This window comes from Nicotiana tomentosiformis, chromosome 7, assembly GCF_000390325.3.
Source record: "Nicotiana tomentosiformis chromosome 7, ASM39032v3, whole genome shotgun sequence".
Lineage (NCBI taxonomy): Eukaryota > Viridiplantae > Streptophyta > Magnoliopsida > Solanales > Solanaceae > Nicotiana > Nicotiana tomentosiformis.
Window position 1 is genome coordinate 4,279,587 of NC_090818.1, and position 17,575 is coordinate 4,297,161.

General features: G+C 34.0%; 1 protein-coding gene across 1 annotated transcript; it reads right to left on the minus strand.

Moving 5' to 3' along the window:
- Positions 1-643: 643 nt before the first annotated feature.
- Positions 644-6,448, minus strand: LOC104116324 (sucrose synthase). The gene is made up of 14 exons (XM_009627151.4): positions 6,282-6,448; positions 4,788-4,928; positions 4,258-4,384; positions 3,992-4,143; positions 3,716-3,908; positions 3,281-3,616; positions 3,098-3,193; positions 2,825-2,998; positions 2,597-2,713; positions 2,320-2,486; positions 2,001-2,225; positions 1,350-1,913; positions 994-1,132; positions 644-862 (listed from the first exon to the last, which is right to left on the minus strand). The coding sequence occupies exons 2-14, from the start codon at positions 4,883-4,885 to the stop codon at positions 833-835; spliced, it is 2,418 nt and encodes an 805-aa protein (XP_009625446.1). The 5' UTR covers positions 4,886-4,928; positions 6,282-6,448; the 3' UTR covers positions 644-832.
- Between the last annotated feature and the right edge of the window lie 11,127 nt (positions 6,449-17,575).

Sequence of the window (17,575 nt, forward strand, 5' to 3'; positions counted from 1 at the left end):
ATCAAACCAGTGTTCTAGCAGTGCTTTCGACATCGATTCGCGATAGTGTTTTAGCAGTGCTTTCGACCTCGATTCGGGATGGTGTCCAAGTTGGGTAGGAATAACAGTAAAGAACAAAATCATATCTACATATTCAATTATTTTGAATTTAAAACCATATCGCTTACCCAAATCATTTTTCACGTGGCATTTATCCCCTTTATTTAAGTCATTTATTTGTATTGTAAGACATGAGTTTGGAACACAGTCCAAAAACTAGTTAGACTAATAATCCCAAGTTTTTATATCCATTCTTTTTCTCCTCATCCACATTTTTCTCTTCTAACGACAAAATTATTTCTCTATTAGAAAATATACCAAATTAATAAGGTTTCTCGTCAAGGACTCAAGGTTGTCAAAGTTATAAAGTTTGCCTTTGATTCTTATTTTGACCTTTGTCAATATAGGGCAGGAAATTCAACATTATCCAATATAGTTGTCTCCAGTGTGGTTGGCAAAATTGACCTTATAATAACATAGGGTAACAAAAGTCATTCTCTAGACTCTAGAGTGAATATGTTTCCAACTGGAATAACTAGGAAATAATGCTATCTTTTTGAGTCAATTCCAATAACAGAATGTAAAGTCTTAAGAAAGCAGGATAAACAGATTGAAATTTGATATTTTTATTCGCACTTAAGCTACAGAATGTCAAATTTGCAATCCTCTTGATAACTACAGACAGAACAAAATGCAAATAAAAAGACAAGTAGAAAAGCAAAAAGATACAAATGAGAAATAAGGAGAACTAGACAACATATTCTAAGACAATGTGGATAACAACCAGATCAATTTACTCAACAGCCAACGGGACAGCTTCAGCCTGAACCAAAAACAAAAGATAAAAACTTCATTAGCAGCTGCTTAACTGAAGATTTACAACAGCTTTAGCTACAGTTTAAATGAGTGCACTCAACTAACAATTGGAAGAGTGCAGAAAGCAGTGAAACTCACCAGTTTGCGGAATTTTAGAGCATAGAACATTTCAAGATAACGACGAATTTCAAGACGATCAAGTTTGGAAACATGCTTCCAGAATCCATAAACAGCAGCCAGTGTCAACAACCGATCCGAGTAGATTTGCCATGTGTACCTTTTAATTAATTCGCAGAGAATCAACAACAACAATAATAACAAACGCAGACCTTACCCCTACCTTGTGAAGGTAGAAAGCATGTTTTCGATAAAACGTCGGCTCAAAAAACAGGGAAAAGGAAGCAACAAAGAATAACAAGTAGGTTTTGCAAAAATGAGCTTAATAATGATCATGGTAGGTTTTGCAAAAATGAAAAGAGTAGCAGCTTGCTTACTTCTCCTGTATACGCTTAAGGCCGCCCTCGGAAATGGCTTCCCAGTGTGAAGGTTCTTTCTTACATCTCTCAAAGAAATCAGCTAGAAGTTCAGCTGCCTGCTCGCCGTGGTATGGATCAATGTGAAAACCAGACTTCCCGTGAACGATGATCTCAGCTGGACCACCGTGATTAGTTGCAAACGTAGGCAAACCACAGGTCATGGCCTCAACAACAGTCAAACCAAAAGCCTCGTAAAATGCAGGCTGCACGAAAGCTCCCCTAGTATCGGCAATGTACCTGTAGAGTTCGCCATTCCTCACGCGGTTCATCTGGGAAGAAATCCATCGGAATTGGCCGTTCAAATTGTGCGTCTTTATAAGTTCATACATCTTCTTCATCTCTGCCTGTTCTTCCAAATCTTTGGATTCCTTCCTTCGGTCTCCACCAACCACGACAAGGTTAACCAACTCCCTTAGCCGTGGGTTCTTGGCGTACAACTCCACAAGTCCAGTTAAGTTCTTCACTCGATCCAATCTAGCCATGGTGAATATAATTGGCTTATTCCTGTCCTTCAGCACACACCTGATAGAAGCACAAATCTATTCAGTAAAAACTTTTTTACATAATTAGCCACAATTTTGCAGCAGGATTGCTAGTTTAGTAACATACATGTGTTCGTCATTCTCAACATCGCTAAACAGCAGCTCCTCAATTTCAGGGTGATATGCTGTCAATCGCTTTTCCTTCTCGAAGTAGGGGAAATAGAGATTCATATCAGCTCCTGGTGACACAATGTTGAATTTGGGATCGAACACATCAATGCCGTGAACAACTCTATACAATCCAGGCATCGTGAAAGCCATGTGGCTCTCGTACTGTCCAACAGTGTCCTTGCTGGGAAATTTAGAAAAGTTTTAGGATCAAACACAATGAAGTAGGATTAAATTAACTAATTTAATCATATCGGAAATCCATTGTGATGTAATACCTTCCCGCTATCTCCTGGAAAGTGCTGGTGATTATGAAATCGGTGTGATTCATTGCAATAAGATCGGCAGTAAACTGGGCTGAGAAATGGTATTTTTCATCAAATTTCTTCAAGTAGATATCAGAATCAGGATATTTTGTTTTCTCCAACGCATGAGCTATGGTGCACTGCAGAAGGCAAAATAGACGGAAAAGATAAAAGAGAGAGAACTCTTAACTTCTAGTTGCAAATGAAAGGAAATGCAAAGTTGAAATAACAGGTGACAAACATTACAGACCTGAGTTACACCTAACTTGTGAGCCAACAAGGAGGCAGCAAGGTTGCCCTCGCTGTAGTTGCCGATTATAAGATCTGGCTTTGCCTGCAGTTCTGCAGCAATTTCTTTTGCCACATCCTAATGTAATAAAATCCGAAGTTTTAGCGAAAGCCAAAGTGTTAGTAAGTGAAAAATTGCTGCCAAAACAGATTGGAAGATTGAAAAATGAATAGAGAAAGCTTGCTTCACCTCAGTGAATGTCTCCATGTAAGGCCAGACTTCAAAGCGAGAGATCCATTTGCGAACGATGCCCTTCTCGGTCCTAAAGGGGACCCTAAGAATATGTGAATGCTCTGTTCCAAACACTTTCTCAAGCCGCTGACCACAAGTGGTACCAACCGCATCAGGCAGCAGCCGAGTAACCTGAGGGAAAAAAAAAAAAAAGGAAAATCAGTCATTAGATTTGAACAGATCAAATCCTGCACAATCATAAGTTTAAACGCAATTATTGGAGATACGAACAATAAGAATACGCGGTTTGATATCAAGTCCTTGCTCCTTTATGCGCTTGAGCATCTCACGCTCCAAGGCCGGAACTTGATCCAAAATATAGACAACCTGCAAATTAAGGAAGGAGGACCTTAGAACTTGCCGCAAATAAGTTTCAGAGGGAAAAGCGTAAGGTGTTACAAATAAGCAGTGCACCTGGCCTCCAGTATCGGGGTAACCCAAGACATTTTCCTGGGCGAAATATCCGTGAGGTGAAAGAATGACCACATTAAAAACCATAGGAATTCTACCAAGGAACTTCTCAAGAGTGCATGAGTCTGGAGCCTCGAGGAGATCCAGGAGCATGCAGATCATCTCTAGAACACGCTCAGCATTGTCACCCCAGCCCCTCTCTAGGCCAATTTCTTGGAACTTGTGCTCAAATACCGAGTATGAAGTTTCAGGGGAAAGGGTAGTGAGATATTCCTCAGCCTTCCTTAGGACATTTTGGAGAGTGTTTAAGTCCTGAACTCTGTCATTCAGCATCATTGTCTGCACAGAAAATCATAAATCAGTTGCCACTAAAAAATTCACGAAGCAAAGCAACTTTCAGAAACTAAATTCATAGACAAACAGGAAAAACAAGTTTACCTTGCCCTTGTAGTGATGAACTCGAAGAAACTCGAGAAGAGGGGTCATGCTTTCCTTGTCATGGAACATTTTGGCAGAGAGGTGTCGGTTGAGGAATTCAACTCCATTTCCAATTGATTTGGTGAGGGTTGGTTTGGGAAATGATGCAGTGAAGGGCTCAAAATCCAGCTCAAGAACAAAGTTATCGTTCGAGCTGCATCAGGGGAAAACACAACATTAATCAAAAAGTTCAGAACATATTATTTAACAAATCATCATTTCGAACCTAAAACTTACGTTCCATTAACAAGTTCTTCCTTGAATTGCAAATATTCAGGCACAGTCAGCTCCTCGACAATAAGTGCATTGACATTCACACGAACATATTCCCACACACCAGGCCGCAGACGAATGGCAAGCGCAACCCAAGGGGACAAGACAATTGCTTCCTAGTATGACAAACCACACCAGACTTTTCAAATACTAGCCACAAACTGACACATATATGATCTTAGTAAGACAATAAATGCTATCCATCACCTAACACTAAAACCACAAATTACCTGAGTAGATTTCAGGACTTCTTCAAAAGCATGATCATTCAGTTTGTTTTTGTCTTCTTTGTGAATTGATTCAAACTCAGCCAGCAACTGGTGAGGTTTCAATATCCCTTTTCCGTGGCTTTCAATCCTGCAACCGGCAAAACCAGCATGAATAATCCATGATACACATGTTTAAACTAAATTTTTGTGCTGAAGACATAAAAAAGGACAGCCCAACCGGTGCACTAAGTTCCCGCTATGCGCGGGTCCGTGGAAGGGCGATCTATTGCACGCAGCCTTACCTGCATTTCTGCAAGAGGCTGTTTCCACGGCTCGAAACCGTGACCTCCTTGTCACATGAGGTCAACTTTACGAGTTACGCCAAGATACACTTCCTATGCTCAAGCCATAATTAAGTAAATAAACGTGTGTTCTCTCAAACATTTTAAGTTGTCAGTTGAAATGGTCGCACTTTGTTCATATATTAGTCCATACATTAGAACTGGCAAATAACACCAACTAAATCAAAGAACAATCTGCTAAGACTATACCTTGAAAGAAACAGCAAAATCTCATTGCGATGAGCAGCCAAAGTAGCATCAAGACGTTCGCGAAGGCTGTGAACACGAGTTAGCACACGTTCGGCCATTGCAGTTGAATTCAGCAGCTGGAAATTCTCAGATGACTTTCAACTGTAACAAACCAAATATATCACTGTTAACTTTTAAAAAAATTAACATAGTACTATTAAAAAAAGTTGAGATTGTCAAAGAAAGTCATCTAATCACCCAAATTTTCAATGATCTGGAATATACTACAACAAATTTCAAACCTCACCTAGTACTATATAGTAAAACTAGTACACCTACCAAAATAGTATAGTAACATTTATTACTGTACTTAATTGAATAATTATGTGGAAAAAATACTATGCTATGCGTGACAACCAATATGACTATGAGAGTTAATAAATAAATTAATCTGCCCCAATAAAAACACAACAGAGAGAAGCTACAGCGATCTTCCTATTATAAAATATGTTGTATTCTTTTTCACCTTTAGTTGAACCACAATTGAAAACCAATAAATAATTAAATAAAAACACGTATATATGAGCAACACCTTTCGTCATATTTTAAAAGGAATAAAGTTAAAAGAATATGCCATCTAGAATTTAGTAGACATCTCACTCGGAAACAAAAAGAGGAAAAACTTGTGACGAAATCAAATACTAAAATATTTTTCTTGAAGATAGATATGTCTTGAATAGGAACTACATTTTCTTTAATCTTCCAATATTCTGAAACTTACGGTTAAGTCCAACTAAACCGTAAAATGTTTTCTGTCAAAAAAATTATTTATTTCAGTGATCCAACTCGAAACCTTGGTCAAAACGAAAGGACCACATCCTCAAAACTACTTGATAAAACAAAGACACGTGTAACACAAATATGGAGTAATTTCTTAAGGAGAAAAGAATAGTAGATAGAAAATTTTGATTTGTCTTCTAGTCAACCTTCACCAGCCAAGTCAAACTTATGTGCTATTTTTAATGAATAATCCGTAATATTCTAGCGGTGACGGTTATGAACAGACTTTTCTACCAATAAAATTTAGTTATCTAATTTTTCTATCACTAAAAAAAGTTGAATTTGCAGACCTTTTTTTTTTAATGTTTTGACTAGCTGAAAAACAGACTTTTCGACCAAGAAATTTCTCACAATCTGATCGTCTTTTCAGTCAACAGAAAAAAAAATGGTTAAGATTTTGAAACTGATCATATGGGTTCTTTTTGCAGCTAAATCTGGACGATCATCTAACAAAAAAGCAGAAATGACAAAAAAAGCAGAAAATGAAGTAATCAAGAACAGTAGTTCAAGTAAATGCTAGTGGAAAAAAAGATTAAAAATCCAGATATATTCCTTTTTCTGGGGATGAGAACAACGTCAAAAGATTTATGATAAAGACTGGAAAACAAATTCTTACGCACCGACAGAACAGAAGAAAATGACAGTAATATTGCAAAATGGAAGTTGCAGCTTTACCTTTTAAAGAAAAAGAAGAGAGAGCAAAAATGAGAGGAATAAGGAATGGAATAATGAAACTAATGGAAGAAAAAGAGAACAAGAATAAGCAGCAAATGAAATGAACGAAAGGAATGGAAATCAAAGAAGCAAATGAAAGAGGTTTGTTTATGAATGGTGAGTGAGGAATGGAATGGCTAGAGCTCCCTTTTTATACAAAACAAAAGTGTACTTGTATACGTGTCCTTTAAATGATTTAATTAACTACTTACAAAATGCTACTAGTACTATCATTTATATTTGGAGCAATTATAAATGTTTGTATTAAATTAGATCTCTGAACCCTACCTGAATGCAGGTATTTTATACATAGTACTACCTTTCTGCATGGGTGGCTCGACTATAAGACGAGTGAAGCAATCCCTTGGGGCCCGACCTGTTTTTTTCTTAAAGATATATTGTGTATGTATTATTATAAAAAATGTGTGTACAATTAAATTTTAAAAAAAATTAAAATAAAAGTATAATAACTTTAATGTGAGTATCGTTGTAATAATAAGAGAATGGAATAATTTTCAATTAATTGTTTCTTTTACACGAGTAGGGTAGCTATTTTTTTGCTTCATTTATATACTAACAATTAATATGGGCCCACACTATTATTTATATATTACCTTTTTCATTCTCTCTTTTACTATTCTTATTCTCAATATATTGAAAAGTCTCTCAATCGGTAATTTACCGCGGTTTACAAGTTGTCTTCTTCAGAATATCAAGCATTAGAACACTTTCGATACTAAAGCAATGCAACACTTTTCGATATCATTATATCAACTTATCTTGCTCTATAGTTTTTAACGCTTTGATTTCTGGTACTATCTATTGTTTCTTGTACATCGATTATCTTATTTATCTGTGAGAGTTACTGTTCTTTTTTAGACTGCTTTATCATGACTTATTCGCTTTCGTTACTTTTATTTTCTTACCGCATTGAATAGATTGTCCTTATCTTACTTTTTTTTTGCCATGCTTTCTCTTGAGCGGAGGTTCTTTCGGAAATAACCTTTCTACCTCCCAGGATAGAGGTAAGATTTGCATAAACTCTACCTTTTCTGATCCCAGTTTGTAGGTTTTTACTGAGTATTTTATTGTTGTATCTCAATTTATCAAATTCTTGAACCGATTTTATTATTCTATCTTATTTTATACTTTTTCATTAAAAATTTGTCGTTGATATTCTTACTTAGGGTCTCTGAAATTTGGCTTTAGGCCTCAATCTTTTTGAGATGGCCATGCATTTTTGACTAGTAAGTTGTGTTAGAAAGGCAAATCAGTATTAGTATTTACTTATTTCTGTTCTAGTTTTTCTCAAATCAGTACTAGTATTTTCTTATTTGTCTGTTCTAGTTTTTGTTTGGTCCTTTGGGCTTATTGAATGACCAATTGCCTCTTCTCCATCTTTTTCTACTTTGGAAAAAGAAGACAAATTAGAATTCTCAAAACCTTGTGTTAAAATCACCTTTTTTTTAATAAATAGTTTATAACTTACTTATCTAAGACGAATTTAAATGAAAAATATTATCAGTGAAAATGTATATAGTTGACTCTAAATTTGTTCAGGATTAAGGCGATTGTTGCTGTATTTGTCAACAAATTATCCCCATTCCTTATCCTATATTTCATATGATCATTATATGTCATTAAACTTTCCCCAAACACATACAGGTTCATCCGTTAATATATTAAACTGCTATTACTCTATGGGTCGTTTGGCTGAGAAGTAAGTTATTTCTGATTAATTATTTCGGGATTAGTTATCCTTGTTATCCTACCCTCCTATAGAGATAAAAATAATATTACAATTCCGGGATCGGAATTAATTATACTGCGATTTTATCTCAACCAAACGTGGGACAAACTCATCTCAAACTTAATCCCCGAATTAATTATTTCTTGTCCCTCTTACCAAACGACTCTATAAATTTTAATAATAAAATAAAATCCGACACAATTTAAAGGACAAGTCTGCAAAATATTACTCCAATAATGTACGTAGTTTCACAAACCACAAGCAGTTTTGTACATTCAGAGTTGTTTTTACCAAAACCACTTTTGTGCTTCCGTATTCAGTACTAATCCAATGGACCCATAATTTGTGTAATAGGTGGGACCCTTTTCGTTAATGATGGCTTATTCACTTTTATTTACTTTTTCTGTCAATTTGTTGGAGCTACTTTTTTTTCATTTGTGCTCAGCATTTGACCTTTTCTATTTTATTTGTTAGTGTGTTTAGAATTATGGCAATTTTCTATTACCTGCATAGGGAAAGAAAAAGTTAATTATACAAAAGGTGCAGAGGAGGTGTACGTGTATGTGTGAGGATAATATATGTTATGTTTTGGTTGTATGTAGTGTGTTTCTGGATTTCTTGAATTTTCAAAGGTTCCTATTCTTTTTTGAACACGGATGTTCGTCGGTCGGTACGGTACGATATTTAAATATTTCGGTTCGCTATTTATTCGATATTCTATTTTTTAAAATACTATACCTAATTAAATTCGGTATGGTTTAATTTTTCTCCTTTCGGTTTCGATTTGTGCGATTCGGTAACTTCGGTTTATTCGATTTGAATATTAACTAATGCATAGAGTCATAAACTTTTATATTCTTAATTAAAGTACTCAAAAGTACAAAATTAAAAATATTTGTTCACAAAAATTTTATCCAAAACCAGCAAATATCAACCCAAAGAGAAAAAACTCAACATAAAGGAATAAATTTGATCAATATAAATATCGTGTTACTTGCTTAGAGTTAATTGATGAACTTGGAGAATAAAGAAAAGTAAAATTTTAGATTTTTTATATTTATATTATAATTAATAATATGTGTATTGTGTAATATAATATATATTTCGGTACGGTATCAGTATTTCATTTTAAAATACCACATATCATACCTAGTACTAATTTTTTTTAAAAACTGAAACCAAATATCATATCGAGTACCAAAATATCAAATATCAAATACTAAAATTTTCGATTTCGGTACAATAATTCGGTATTTACCAAATCATGCACAACCCTATCTTTGACTCCATCATCCTTAAACCAATTATTACATGTTATATGACGCAATTTCCTTAGCCCCAACTTGTTCTTTAACCCGGTATTTGATATCCGCTTCTAGATTTTATTAATTTGAATGTATGATGTAAAGTCCATTAAAAAAATTTATTCCATACCAGGATTTTTTCTTTTCTTCCATTTTCTCAACGTAGGAAAACGGTTCTAGTCGTCCCATAACATGTTTAATTTTGTGTTATCTGATCCATGAATTTAGAACTATTACTTTGTTTCTCTCCTCCATTTTAAGTACAAGCATATCTGATCCACCAAGGAACAAGAAAAGACAAGACAAGATAAGACATGAGTTAACGGGATTAAATTAAAGTCATTTTCCCTTTAAATTCATATTTTTCGTCATTAAATATGTTTTTTTTTTTGTCCAACTGAAAAACAAGATTAAATATGAAAACTAAGTAGAGTAAGATATGTAATCTAAAATATCTTTTAGGGAAGTTGTTACTTGTTACACTCTTCATTCTTTTTAGTTATCATGTTTACTAAATATAGTAGTTCATAAATACTCTCTCTGTTCACGGTAAAAAAACGTGATAAATAAAATTGAACGGAAGGAGGTAGCATGTAGTTTCACAAACCACAAACAGTTTTTTACATTCACAGTTGTTTTTACCAAAACCACTTTTGTGCTTCTGTATTTAGTACTAATCCAATGGACCCATAATTTGTTTAATAGGTGGGACCCTTTTCGTTAATGATGGCTTATTCACTGTTATTTACTTTTTCTGTCAATTTGTTAGAGCTACTTTTTTTTCATTTGTGCTCGGTATTTGACCTTTTCTATTTTATTTGTTACTTTCTTCTGTCCATAATAAATAATTTTTTTGGTTGTTTTAACGCAAATTAAAAAATTTATATTTTAATATTAATTAGCAATAAAATTGATTATCTTAACATTTACTATTTTTTCATATAAATACTCCTAATATATACTCCAATACTATTTATTTCAAGGGTAATATAAAAAAAATAATTAATTCATTCTTTAAATCTAAAAAAAAATTACTTATTTTGAACCATAAAAAAAAATCAAAAAATCACTTATGAAATACAGTGTGTTTATAATAACGGCAATTTTGTATTAGGGAAAGAAAAAGCTAATTGAACAAAGGGTGTAGAGGAGATGCACGTGTACATGTGAGGATAATATATGTTTATGTTTTGGTTGTACTGTGTTTCTGGATTTCTTGAATTTTCAAAGGTTCCTATTATCTTTGACTCCATCATCCTTAAACCAATTACAACTTACAGCACGCATACCACTAAAAAATAAAAATTAACAACGAACAAATGCTATAGTTAAATAAAAAAATTATTAATATTTTTATTTAGCCACAGATTAGAGATGAATTATTAAAAAAATTATTAGATACGAGCGATTTAGCTATTATTAGATACGAGCGATTTAGCTACTGATTAACAACGAAGATCATAATTAATTTTAATTTTTTTATAGTGACCCATTTATTTCGCCCCGACTTGCATTTCTACCCGATATTTGATATTTATTTTTGAATTTCGATTAATTTAAATGTACGTTGTAAAGTCCATTAAAAGAGAAATCGATTTGTACCAAAAACAAAATTCTATTCTTCTTCCGTGTTTTCAACGTAGAAAAACGGTTCTAAATTCTAATAGTCCCATAACGTGTTTTTGTGTTATCCGATCCATGAAATTCTAGAAGTAGGATTTAGAAATTAGAACTATTACTTTGTTTCTCTCCTCCATTTTAAGTACAAGCATATCTGATCCACCAACTACCAAGACAAGACGAGTTAATGGGAATTGAATTAAATCCCTTTTCCTTCTTTAAACTCGGGACTTCATCATTAAATATGTTACCTTTTTTTTCAACTAAAAACAAGATTAAATATGAGAACTAAGTAGAGAAAAATATGTAATCTAAAATATATTTTAGAAAAGTTGTTACTGTCTTCGTTTCATTTTAGTTGTCATATTTACTAAATGTAGTCGTTCACAAATAATATTTGTCATTTCAGAAAATTAAGAAAAAAATTCAACTTTACCCTTAGCATTAGTTGTTCTAGAATTAAGAGACAAGTAAATAGCGTTTCCTTATTTATTAATCAGATAATAGAATAGTCAAACTACTTCTCTTATTAATATTTATTAAAGGGTGGGTAAAAGCTTATCTTGACAATTACATGGGATAAAACTAAGGGAGTATTAAATTTGTTGAACATTTCTAGTATATTGATATTTTTTAAAGGGTGTGTAAAATCTTCTCTCTTTTTTTATTTCTTTAAATGATTTTTATTTATATTTTTGTTTACTATAAACATGTATTATTGCATACTCCTAATAATGTACAACATATAATGGCATCCATTGAAAGAAAGACGTAGGAATTTCCTCTTCAAATCACATAGATTTAGATGTACGCATTTCGGATGACATAACGACAGTTCATGTTTAAATTCCAAACACTATTTTTTTCATGTTATAATTCTTAGCCCAAAAATGAAGTTTATAAGATGCAATAACAAAAGATAGTAGTACAAGTTTTTAGAACTTCAACTTCTCTTTTCTATTTTATTTATAGTTTTATTTTATGTTCTTCATCCCCGAGCTAGTCTGATGTACGATTATATCCAGTACACATTTGAATATACATTGTACGTTGAGCAATGTGGATTCGGTTTCAACCAACAAATCTATTGGCTTGCTTCTTTGGGTTTGAGAATTGAGGGAACACATAGTGCCTCGCTTTCATTGCATGTCACATGGCTGATCTAGCCTTAAACTTATATGTTTGCTTTTACGTGTCTAAACTTCCTATTTGTATTAAAAATTTAGCCAAATATTTATAAATATTTAATTATAAATTCAATTATTATTGTATATATAACTCATCAGGTCCTATAAACTTTAAATCCCGAATGCGTATCACGGCATCAGATTACATGCTATGGGTTTTATCATGGGCGGATCTATAGCCTAGTGTACGGGATACGTGAACTCATAACCTAGTTTATCAGGTCCTATAAACTTTAAATCCTGAATGCGTATCACGGCATCAGGTCACATGCTATGGGTTTTATCATGGGCGGATCTATAGCCTAGTGTACGGGATACGTGAACTCATGGTCTCTCCGCCAAACTAAGTATTTTATGTAAATATATTTTAGAATTGATCAAATATTACCTACCGACATCCATGCTCCAAAAAAGCTAAATGATACACTTGGTTGAATGCTAATTTATTTACCTAGAGAAATAAGGATCAATTCTTACTTAATATTTTTATTTTTTCCTTTTTTTATTAGTGCACTCATGTTATAAAAATCCTAGATCCGCTTTACACCAGCTCCCTAAAGGTCATGACAAGTACGTTATACTTGAAGAGGTGAAGCCAAAAAAGAAAAAAACTTAAAAGCAAGATATGTTATAAATCTTAAAGAAAAAAGGTTTAGTTTCAAACATTAAATTATTGAAGTGGCTGAAATGTTTATTCGTTGGATAATTTCTCATGTCGCTCTGTCCGTCCTAGACTAATTCTTAGCCAAACAACATGCGTATCTATATTCAAGTCTTATTCCTTTTCCCTTTCCCATGGTATACTGGAATAATATAATTTAAAGTACTCCTAATGAGGAAAATAAGATTTTCTTTTTGCTATCAGAAGATTCCTTTACTTATCTCTACCTTTTCTACCAAAGCCATTATATAAATGCTCACAGCATCATTACATAAAAAAATTATTCTATTTGTCATTACTTGAACTTTTTGCTTTGCGAAAACCTTTATGCTTAGGTATAAGTGAAGGTGGTGAATTAACGTGAATTTTGATGAAAATAGGCATATATTCACATCAGCACTTATCAATTCTTACGCCTTAATCCCAGATAAATTGGGATTTACGCTAGGTAAATTTTTATTGTTCATGGTTCTCCGTTTAAATTTATCTTATACCTACATTATATCAAATAAAATTAAATATACTATAAGTTCTTTATATTTTCTATTTTCATAAAAATCTTTAATAGAATTACAGACTCTTTTCATAAAAATCTTTAATAGAATTACAGACTCTTAAAAAATATAGGACCTAAAATAGGTACAATAGCCTCGGCACATAAAGTCAACTGATTTTTAGTTTTTTACAAAAATCAACACCCATGTACACCAACTAAGGGGTCTCTCTTTGCACTCTGAATGATATGAGCAAATGGATCTTGTTATTCTTTCATGAAATTTACTTGGTACTTGTTCCCATGTTATCCGAACATAGAAAAGATATTAGTAGGAGCACTTATTATTTTTTAATTTCAATTTCAATTTTCAGTAAAAAGGATTTTTTTACAGAGTGACGAGGTTTTAAAAGTTAGAATAAATTCTCCAATTTATGTTTATTCTAACTTTTAAAATAATGTTAGGTCCCTGAAAGTTTTTCAAGAGTGTTAATTGTTAACAGTGAAAGAATCAACCAGAATTGAAGGTTTGTTAATGGAGGATTAGGGGTTCTAGAACTTTCCTGTTAGAGATTTACACAATGAAATAAAAAAATAAATAGGCTAACTATTACAAAGAGCTACTAATGCTAAGTGTTATAAGGATATAAACAATTAGGCCATGTCTCGTGCTTTTTTTTTTTGGGCCGGATGTTGAGTATTCTAAAAGCCCAACACCCCCCTTCAAGTTGGAGGGGAGACCACCTTCAACTTGCCCAAAAGAACTGATGAGTAGCTCCAGGTAGTGACTTAGTGAACAAAACTGCAAGCTAATTAGTAGTGGAGACATGGAACAGTTGAATGAGACCTTCAGCCAGCTTGGTGCGAATGAAATGACAGTCGATCTCGATGTGTTTAATGCGCTCATGAAAGACTGGATTCTTGACAATATGAATAGCCGCCATATTATCACAGAAGACAGAAATGGGAGAAGAAGATGAGACATCAAGATCAGCCAACAACCTAGATAACCAACATAACTCTGCCACGACCTTGCTTAGTGCGCGATATTCAGCTTCAGCTGAAGACAATGACACCACATGTTGCTTCTTGGATTTCCAACCTATAAGACTGTCACCCAGGAAAATGCAAAAGCTAGTAACAGATTTGCGAGTATTAGGGCATGCAGCCCAATCACTGTCTGAGTAGGCCTTCACAGAGAAATCAGAAGAGTTAGAATAAAAAAAGCCCAATATCAACAGTGCCCTTGAGATACCTGAGAAGATGAAGAGGTGCCGGTATGTGTGAAACTCTAAGAGTGTGTAAGAATTGACTTAAATGTTAAACTCAAAAGAAAATATCTGGACGAGTGTGAGTGAGAAACAATAGCTTCCCAATAAGACTTACATATCTCTCAGGATTGAGCAAAAGAGTGTCAACATCCGCTTTGAGTTTTTGGTTCAACTCCAAGGGGCTGACAACAGAATTAACCTCCAAACAATCATACTCCTTTAGAAGATCAATGACAAACTTCTTTTGATTTAAAAGAAGACAAGAAGGAAGAACAAAAACTTCAATTCCCAAAAAATAATGCAAAGAACCTAAATCTTTGATTTTGAACTCATTGTCTAGAAATTGCTTCAGAACTAAAATTTCAGACAAATCATCACCTGTAACAATAATATCATCAACATATACTACCAGTATTATCAAATGACCAGGAGACCCTTTGATGAACAGAGAATAGTCATTAGGGGAATGATGATAACTCCTACAATAAAAGGCTTGAGACAACTTGACATACCATTGCCTAGAAACTTGTCTCAAACCATAAAGAGATATTTTTAACTTGCAAACTAAAGGAACAGAAGAATAAGAAGGAGAAACAAAGAGGCCAGGGGGTAATTTCATATAAACCTCTTCATCTAAATTACCATGAAGAAATGCATTGTTGACATCAAGTTGAAACAATGGCCATTTTTTTTTAACAGCAACTACAATTAAGTATTTAACAGTGAAAAGTTTCACCGCAGGAGAAAAGGTCTCATTAAATCAACCCCTTCAACCTGTGTGTCTCCCTTAATCATAAGCCTTGCCTTGTATCATTCCACATTACCATTAGCCTTATATTTAAGTTTATAAACCCACTTGCATCCAATAGGTTTCTTACTCTTAGGTAGTTCAATAATATCTCAAGTATGATTAGCCTCTAAAGCCTCAAATTCTTTAGTCATGGCATCCTTCCAAGCTAGAATAGGAGCAGCTTAAGAATATGTATAAGGTTCAAAATCTACTTGCTGAGTAATAGAACCAGAAAAGGAATTGGGAAATTGATAGATATAATCTTTAAGATAGGAAGGTTGGGTATGAAGTCTAATAGACTTTCTGATGGGTAAGGAAGGAGAAGAGGCAGAAGGAGTAGGGGGAAAATCAGGGTTGAAAGGAGAAGGAAGTGTAGGAGAAAGTGAGGATAGAACAAGTGGAGAAAAAGAATTGGAATTGGAAGGAGAAGGAAGAGGTTCACTTTGGCTGGAAGCTGGTAAGGAGGCAGGAAGAGCCAGGATCTTCAAAGGGAAGAGAAGAGGAAACATGAGGGTACTCATCATAGGAGAAGGAAACATGAGAATTAATTGGTTGTGGGGAGGCAGGTGGGAAAGATGCAGAGATATCATGAAAGGAAAAATCAAGAGAAAAAGGAAAATGATGCTCATGAAAAATGACATCTCTAGAAACAAAGTATTGCCTAGAGTATAGATTATACAGTTTATAACCTTTCTTAGCAAAGGGATAACCAAGAAACATACAAGGAATGGCTCTAGGTTTTAGTTTATCCCTATGTGGAATTGGTACAGTAGCAGAGCAAAGACATCCAAAGGTTCTTAAATGAGAATAACTTGGTGCTTTTTCGAACAACAATTCATAAGAGGATTTGTTGTGAAGTAAGGGAGATGGAAGCCTGTTGATAATGTATGTAGCTGTGAGTAAACAATCACCCCAGAATCTTATTGGAACTTTTGATTGAAAGAGTAATACTGTAGAAGTCTCAAAAAGGATTCTATGCTTTCTTTCTACCACACCATTTTGTTGAGGTGTGTGTGGGCAACTAGTTTGATGAATAATTCCTTGGTCAGAGAAAAAAGTAGTAGCAGCTTTACTAGCTCCCAATTCTAAGGCATTGTCAGATCTTATTTTCTGGATGGTGACATGAAACTGAGTTTGAACCATTCTGACAAAAGCTTTCAAAAGAGGAAAAATATTACTTTTAGAACCCATTAAATGAGTCCATGTACTTTTAGAAAAACTATCAACAATGGTAAGAAAGTATTTAGAACCAGAGAAAGTAGGAGTGTGGTATGGCCCTCAAGTATTAACATGTATAAGTTGAAAAGGTTTAGAACTATGAATAAAACTATCAGGAAATGGTAGCCTAGTTTGCCTAGTCATTGGGCAAATGAGGCATGGAAATGATTGTGTAGATGAGATAACAGAAGAAATTTCAGGAATGCATTTCATTTTAGCAAAAGGAATATGAGCAAGTATATAATGCCAGACAATATCAGTTGTATTCATAGCAGCTTTATTACAGGTGGAAGAGGCTGAACAGGTTTGTTTGCACCAGAATTGACATTAAAAGAGGTTGATTCACAGACAAATAGAAGAGTTGGATTAATTTTCCTCTGTTTTTCATCTTGGAGAAGGATATTGTAGACATTATCCAGAGATGGTAACGGTTGCATCATTAGCAAATTGCTTCTAACACCCACATATACCTCATTCAGGCCCATAAGAAATTGGTGGACTTTGTCCTCTTCTTTCTCCTTTTGAAGATCCTCTTTAGCTGCACAAATGCAGGAGTTTGCATGGCTGCTGCACATTATCCCCGGTTCATCCCATATCTTCTTAAGTTTGTTAAAATATGAGGCAATGTCTAGAGAACCTTGGTAAGTAGAAGTAAGTTCTCTCTTTAATTTAAATACTTTGGTCCCATTTACACTCCCATATCTACTATTTAATTGTTTTCAAATACTTTCAGATGTTTTAGAATGTTGGACGCTTTCAGCCATATCAGGAGATAATGAACTAATCAGCCACGATATAACCATGTTATTACATATATCTCATTGTTTATACTCAGGTGAATTTGCATCAGGTTTGACACATGACCCATCAATAAACCCTATCTTATTTCTAGTAGACAGGGATACTATCATACTACGTCTCCAACCTCCAAATCCAGTCCCTGAAAAAGGGACATATACCA

Excerpts from the sequence above, each read along its gene's own strand:
- LOC104116324 (XM_009627151.4), bottom strand. The coding sequence starts at position 4,885 with ATGGCCGAACGTGTGCTAACTCGTGTTCACAGCCTTCGCGAACGTCTT. Across the intron at positions 2,226-2,319 it reads TTCCAGGAGATAGCGGGAAG|CAAGGACACTGTTGGACAGT; the intron begins GTATTACATCAC and ends TAAATTTCCCAG. Across the intron at positions 1,914-2,000 it reads GTTGAGAATGACGAACACAT|GTGTGTGCTGAAGGACAGGA; the intron begins GTATGTTACTAA and ends TGCTTCTATCAG.